Source organism: Hemibagrus wyckioides, linkage group LG16 (assembly GCF_019097595.1).
Source record: "Hemibagrus wyckioides isolate EC202008001 linkage group LG16, SWU_Hwy_1.0, whole genome shotgun sequence".
NCBI lineage: Eukaryota > Metazoa > Chordata > Actinopteri > Siluriformes > Bagridae > Hemibagrus > Hemibagrus wyckioides.
The window spans coordinates 10,112,501-10,119,285 of NC_080725.1; the positions used below are offsets into that span (position 1 = coordinate 10,112,501).

A 6,785-nucleotide genomic window follows, 5' to 3' on the forward strand; every position below is an offset into this window, starting at 1 on the left:
ATATTGTATGTTCATTCATATGTGTCCTAATTTTATTTTAATCAGTCTCACTTGTGTGGTCATTCATTTTTCGTTTGAAATGAAAGTATTTTTCCCCCTTTGGTACACACTAAAATAGGGAATTTTTCTTATTATTTTTAATAATATTGCCTCTCTCTGTTTTTGTATTTGTTTCATCACACAAAGTCTAGAAATCAAATATTTTTGAATCCACATGTGAAAAAATGTCCACATTATTTCAGCATAAATGGTTTTAAATCAAAATATGCAGCGATTAAATATAGTTATTCAAATATTCTTAAAATCTACATGGAAAATTCTGTTTTGTTTTGTTTTTTTCTTCTTCTTTTTTTCCTCTCTCTTTTTTTTCCTCCTCCTCTTTCCAAGTTGCCACGTCCATATTATCAGTGCATCATGTCTGCGGATGACCTCTCATTTGCATTGACATGGAAAAATAACACACCAACAGTAACTAGAGTTTAAATGCTGGATTTACTGCAGCTCTGAGGTCATGACTGTGATTGCCGATTGCTCAGTTGTGACTCTGAACTCGACCTGGTGTCCGTTGTGTGTCCAGGTGGAAGAGGACAAATCAAACAGAAGAAGAAGACCGTTCCTCAGAAAGTCACGATAGCAAAAATCCCACGTGCGAAGAAAAAGTATGTCACACGAGTGTGCGGCTTGGCCACCTTCGGTAAGCTGTAGCGCTTTATTTTCACTAACGATGATAATTATTAGAATGAAGGGGTTTTTTTAAGACCAGGAATTAATTTGTGTAAGCTGTCCATTTTTCTCCCCAGACATCGATCTTAAAGAGGCTCAGAGATTCTTTGCTCAGAAATTCTCCTGCGGTGCCTCAGTGACAGCAGAGGATGAAATCATCATTCAGGGAGACTTTACAGATGACATCATCGACGTCATCCAAGAGAAGTGGCCTGAGGTGAGACTGCATTATCCAAATAAAGTAATACCCCCCCCTTTCCCCGTCATGTCCCTCGCCTTAAAACCAACTCTCTTTCCTCCAGGTGGATGACGACAGCATCAACGACCTCGGAGAAGTCAAGAAATGAAAATCTGATGTGCACTTTTACTGAAACAGATGCAACATGACACACACAAAACAAAAACAAACAAAACCCACGGACAAATGTACACGTTAACATCGAGTCGTTTTATATCTATTTTATTTACTGTATAGAACATGGTGGACTTGGCCACAACCTTGCCCCCCTTTTTTTTTCCTTCTCTCCCCCAGTTCTAGATAGCTGCTTGTTCTCTTGGTTGCCAAAGGTCTGGTATGGTGTGAATATCTCAACACTTTGCTCAATCAAATTGCAAGCTAATAAATTCCAGGCTCATTGGTTTGTTCTTCGTATAATATTTTTATTTTTTAAGGTATTCCACTAACTCTATTTGTCTTAAGCGGTGTACTGCTTTTAGCTTTCATTGTTCCTTTTAAAATTTAAGGTTATAAGATGATTAGTGGTTTGTTTGTATCTGGGGCAAAAATATAAACGTACAACTGAGGTGTAGAATTTAGCAAGGACCCCCTTGCTGTTGCCATTTAGTAGTTTTTCAGCTCCCTTAAAAAGGTCACTTTTTTTCAGTTAAAGCAGCAGTCAGACCTAACATGAGTAAAATTCACCCTGGTAGAAAAGGCAGTTCACTAAAGGGATAAGGACACAAGACACAAAAGAATAACCGGAATCTACAACTTTCCTAACAAGAAAACGCATCAAAGTTGCTATAACACGAACCTGTAGATACAGTTCATGTATTATATCATGATGACAAATTTATGATTATAAAAGCAACTATGAATTCCAAGCCCTTTTCTCTCCCTCCCAAGCCATTTCCTTTCTGTGTTTTGCCCTGTGCTTTGACTCATTATCCTACTGTAACAGTACATTTACTGTAAATAACTATATTTATCTTACATGCAACAGTCTGGCTGATTGAAACAGGAGCATCTCAACAATTTGCATATATTTGTTTTTTTCCTGTTATCAAGCTTTCCTGTTCCTTCTACTGGAAAGCAAACTTAGATCATGATGCACTCACCAATGTGCTCGTTCACAGTAATGGTGTTACCTGGGCAATATTTCGTCCACAACAGCCATTATGCTTTGACTTTAGACCAAACAGCTCACATTTAGTCTCTTCAGACCGCAAAATTATTTTCCAAAAGAATTTGAGCCTTCCAAAGAAATGGCTTCTTTGGAACTGTAATGAAATAATGATCTTATTGAAGTCTGCACAGGTTTAGTTTTCAGTCAGTGAGCGCTACAACCCCTTCACTAGAGTGGCTGAGTCTGACGATTGTCTTTCTTTTCCAAGCACTGAGTTGGGCAATCGTATCCATGTTTTTCCTCTTAACAATTTTATCTCAAAATTGATCAAATCATGTTTTCCCAAAAGAGACAACGTGCTATTCCTATTGCTTCATCTATCCATCTGGTTCGCAAATGAGTGGACTCTGAGTCAATTCAAAGAGTCAACTTGTGAAAGCTGGTGGACTGACTCGCGTATCTAAAGAGTAGTAAAAACGTCGGATTAAATTTCTTTCTTAGTGTTTTGTATTCATGATTCTCTAATGCATTTAATCACATACATTTCAATGAGGACTGGTGTGGTCTAGTCAATCTATTCAATAATTGAGTTAAGATCTGTGTTCTATTCCATTTGAGTAACGGAGGAAGAATCCGAAAAATAGGATATGTAAAATGTTGATATGTAAAAACTTAAACAGCAACATATTCATAAACACATGAATATTTACTAAATCTGAGAAAGCAAGTAACACCTTGCTACTTTTAAATTAGAAGGTATACTGCTTTAAAGTGTTAGAATTTATAATAATCTAGGTTACACCTATGCAAAGACCAACAATAAGCTCAGCCTTATTATAATCGTTTCATTTCCCGTAAGGTTTCTCACTCATCTCACTACATTTACACTCACATTTATGGCATTTGGTAGATACCCTTATCCAGAACGACTTACAGAAATGACTTGAAATGAATAAATACAGGCTGATTCTCAGTTTGTGAGCTGGTCAGACACCTCGAGGAAATCTAGAGAACAGTCTTGATGCAGGCCTTCCCTGGACGCTGAGAGATGGTGGGAGCAGCCGAGCTGTACTGGAGGATCCGTGGGATCACGGTGCACTTCTGGGTTTGATAAGTGCTTTAAGGTAGGTGGGTACTGGGACATTTTTAGGTTTGCAGGCAAGCATGAGTGTTTTAAATCTGATGCAGGCAGCTATAAAGGAAGCCAGTGGAGGAAACAAAGTACTGGGGTAGTGTGACATGCAGCTGCATTTTGGTTAAGGTGTGGACGTAGACCTTCCGGAGTGAGTTACTGTAGTCAAGTCTCAAGGGACTGAATAGGAACCTGAGTGGTCTGTGTGGGAAAGAAAATGGACAAATTCTTCTGATGTTGTACTTGGCATGAATGTGTCAGGTCAATAATGTGAGAGGAAAAGGACAGTTTACTGTGGATGACAGAAGAGGAGATCTGAGAGTTGTCCAGGAAGATGACAAGATCATGACATGGGGGATGAATCACCTGGGTTTTCCTGGGATTCAGCTGATTAGTTGATGAGTGTCATCTTCGAAGCAGTTTTATACAAACCCATGTGAGGATATGACCTTATCAAAAGCTCACTCACTCTTGGTCCAGGTCCTTGTGTATCTGGCACCCTAAATAGGACAATTCATTACTGTTGGCAATTTATCTTGGTAAATCCACCTGTGTGCATGTTACTAGGAGAAGGGTGGAACCTAGAGAATCAGGAGGAAGGTATGATTGCTTTTCCCTCATTATTTTGACTGAAGATGGCCCAGCAGGGTTTCCGGTTCAATCCTGGGTCGTGCCAGCATTGTTTGATGTGCTTTTGATAGGTAATCAACCCTCCAGTCTAACTCCATCTGTCAGTTATTTAGTTTGATCAATGACCCAACATGCTTCCTCTTGTTCTTGTAACTCATTTATTTATTTGGTGTAGCAGCAGGGGAGTGGAACATCTTTTTTTTTTTTTTTACTTTTTTACTTTAACATGGTTTATTTATTAAGAAGCGTATACAGTTAAGCAAGTGCAACGAAGAGACAGGACACCACGAAGCTGGATACTGAAATTAACAATGCCTAAATGCTTTGTTTTTGTTTGTGTTTCTATTTGTGTTTTAATTATTACATTTTCCCCTGTGGCAGAGTGTTGCGTGCCGTAGGGTACTGCATCATAGATATAATCATTTTTATTTGTTCTAAGCATGCAAGGTGGTGAGCAGTGGGACGTTTCATTTGCCTAGTTAAATGGCTGTGGCTGTAATCCCTTTTGAGATCATTTTCACACAACACCTGGGTTTGTTATCTGTGAGGTAGCTTACAGCAACGTGATTTGCATGAGTGGAAACAAAAAGACACCCTGAGGTGCGCTTCCTCGAGGGACACGTGATAAAACGGCTCAGGGACGTAAAGTTCTCAGACCTCCGATTTCTGAAGCTCATTTGCATCAGTGCCTTCCACATGTCGAACTCTTCAGTTTGTTGCGCTTTTGAGTCCCCCATGCTGGACAAAGTCCTCCCCCCTGTCCTTTTCGTAGAGTTCATTTTGGGCCTCTCAGGGAACATTCTGGCCCTGTGCATGTTTGCCTTCCACATGGAGAGCTGGAAGCCCAACTCCATCTACCTGGCGCACCTGGCTATAGCCGACTCTGTGGTGCTCTTCTGCTTGCCATTCAGAGCTGACTACTACCGCAGGCGCAAGGACTGGGTTCACGGGGACGTCTTCTGCCGCATCCTTCTCTTCCTCCTTGCAGCCAACAGGGCTGCGGGTATTTTCTTTCTCACGGCGGTGGCTGTGGACCGCTACTTGAAGATTGTGCACCCGCTCAACCGTATCAATCGGATGGACCTGAGGTATGCCATGTGTGTCTCTGCAGGCATGTGGGGGATGATAATAGCCATGACAGCATACCTGCTTGGTTCGCCACACTTCTACAGTTTTGGCAACCGCACACAATGCGAGAGCTTCAACATTTGCATGGGCAGCAACCCACTTTCAAACTGGCACAACGCTTTCTATGTGATTCAGTTCTGCGTGCCCACAGTCATCATTGTCTTCTGCACAGCTTGCATTACATGGCAGCTGAAAAATAAGACGATGGACACCTCGGGCAAAATCAAGAGGGCCGTGCAGTTTATTTTCATCGTTGCTATGGTCTTCATCATCTGCTTCTTTCCAAGCACTGCCTCGCGGGTCGCTGTTTGGATACTGAAGGTCTGGTACAGCGATTGCTCGTACTTCAGTGAGGCAAATCTGGCTTTTTACACCTCGGTTGTCTTCACCTATTTCAACAGTGTCCTCAATCCTCTGGTGTACTATTTCTCCACTCCAGCATTCAGTGGGACCATACAGAGCATTCTTCTGAAACTCAGAGGGAAGAAAGCAGACAGCATTCTGGCTACAGTAACAAGTGATTAAAGTAAATGGAGAAAAGAGAAGTGTGAAAGTGTGACAATGAAGATCATACACCATTTGGTAAATAATGTATATACTATTCCAGCTTTCACATTTCAAAAGCTGATAGATTATATTGTGAAACACTGTTTTATCATTGTGGTAGTAATGTAGAATAAAACACATAATACTTTCTGCATATACTGTTTGTTTCAGCCTGTTTAAAATTTAGAAACTGAATAATGTATAAAATGTAAATGACAGTTTAACATTAGGTAGTAATGAAGCCTGTTTAAGCTCAATAAAATCTGGTGTATTTCTGGGTTTTTTTTGGTGTATCAGTTTTCAATCCACAGTCAGTACAGGATGGGCAAAAATGCATGATCATTTCCAGTGATTATTTTTACTGTTTATGGGAAAAATGCTAATCACAAAGGACTCACCAAAGCAAGAAGTTACTATGGAAAGCCTTATTAATTAAAGTGTATTATGCATACCACTGGAGATTTTTTCTCCCAGTGGGCATCTCCATTATGACTCATTTCTGAGTAAGTTGATCTCTATTCATCTACACACAGCTCATATATATATATATATATATATATATGTATACACACGACGTAAGTCGAAATGATGTAAAACGGGGCACTACTATATAGTAGAGCCCCGTTTTACATCATTTCCGACTTTATGTCGCTTATCCTCTACACAACCTTATGTCAGTCCCTCCGTCACATAGTAACAATGAAAAATAGCTAATAAAACCAAACTAAACAAAATTCTTTTTATAAAATAAGAAAATACATATAATCAATATAAAAATAGTACTGATACCGCACAAAACATATTAGAAATAAAGTCATAGTGTCATTATAGGGAACATATACAGCACTTTATAGAGGCATTTCTAACTTACGGCAAAAATCGACTTACGCCGCACCTCTTGGAACCAATTAACGACAGTGCGGGGTATGACGTGTTTATAATAGATATTATATAATATAATATATAATTCTATAATTATGGATCATTCTGAGAGTGGTGGTTTGGTGGTTAGGTTGAAAAGGTTGAAAAGGAGCAGAGGATATCTTGATGGACGACTGCACTGTGTAGACCTATTAAAAAAAATGAAGAAAATAGCATTTTGGAAAAAACAGTGTGATTTCACTTCAGTTCAACCACATAAAAGCAGCTGGGTCAGGGAACTTCAGGGCTGCATTCATATGTATTTTTCATTACTTCTAGATTGCTTTGTTCAGCTTCTATTTTTAGACTACAGTGATTCAGGATTCATCAAAAATACAGCAGGCATTTTGTGCCGTCTC

General features: G+C 39.5%; 2 protein-coding genes across 2 annotated transcripts in view; both read left to right on the top strand.

The window, feature by feature from the left end:
- The window catches only part of denr (density-regulated protein), a 4,114-nt gene extending 2,754 nt beyond the window's left edge, over positions 1-1,360 (top strand). Inside the window, exons 6-8 of the mRNA XM_058412164.1 lie at positions 578-694; positions 801-940; positions 1,026-1,360. Coding sequence (XP_058268147.1) covers positions 578-694; positions 801-940; positions 1,026-1,070 — 302 coding nt within the window. The 3' untranslated portion in view covers positions 1,071-1,360. The remainder of the gene's footprint in view (positions 1-577; positions 695-800; positions 941-1,025) is intronic.
- A 2,856-nt stretch (positions 1,361-4,216) lies between these two features.
- Positions 4,217-5,752, top strand: hcar1-2 (hydroxycarboxylic acid receptor 1-2). The gene has a single exon (XM_058412312.1). It carries the CDS (start codon positions 4,528-4,530, stop codon positions 5,482-5,484), a length of 957 nt encoding a protein of 318 aa, XP_058268295.1. The 5' UTR covers positions 4,217-4,527; the 3' UTR covers positions 5,485-5,752.
- The last annotated feature ends 1,033 nt before the right edge of the window (positions 5,753-6,785 follow it).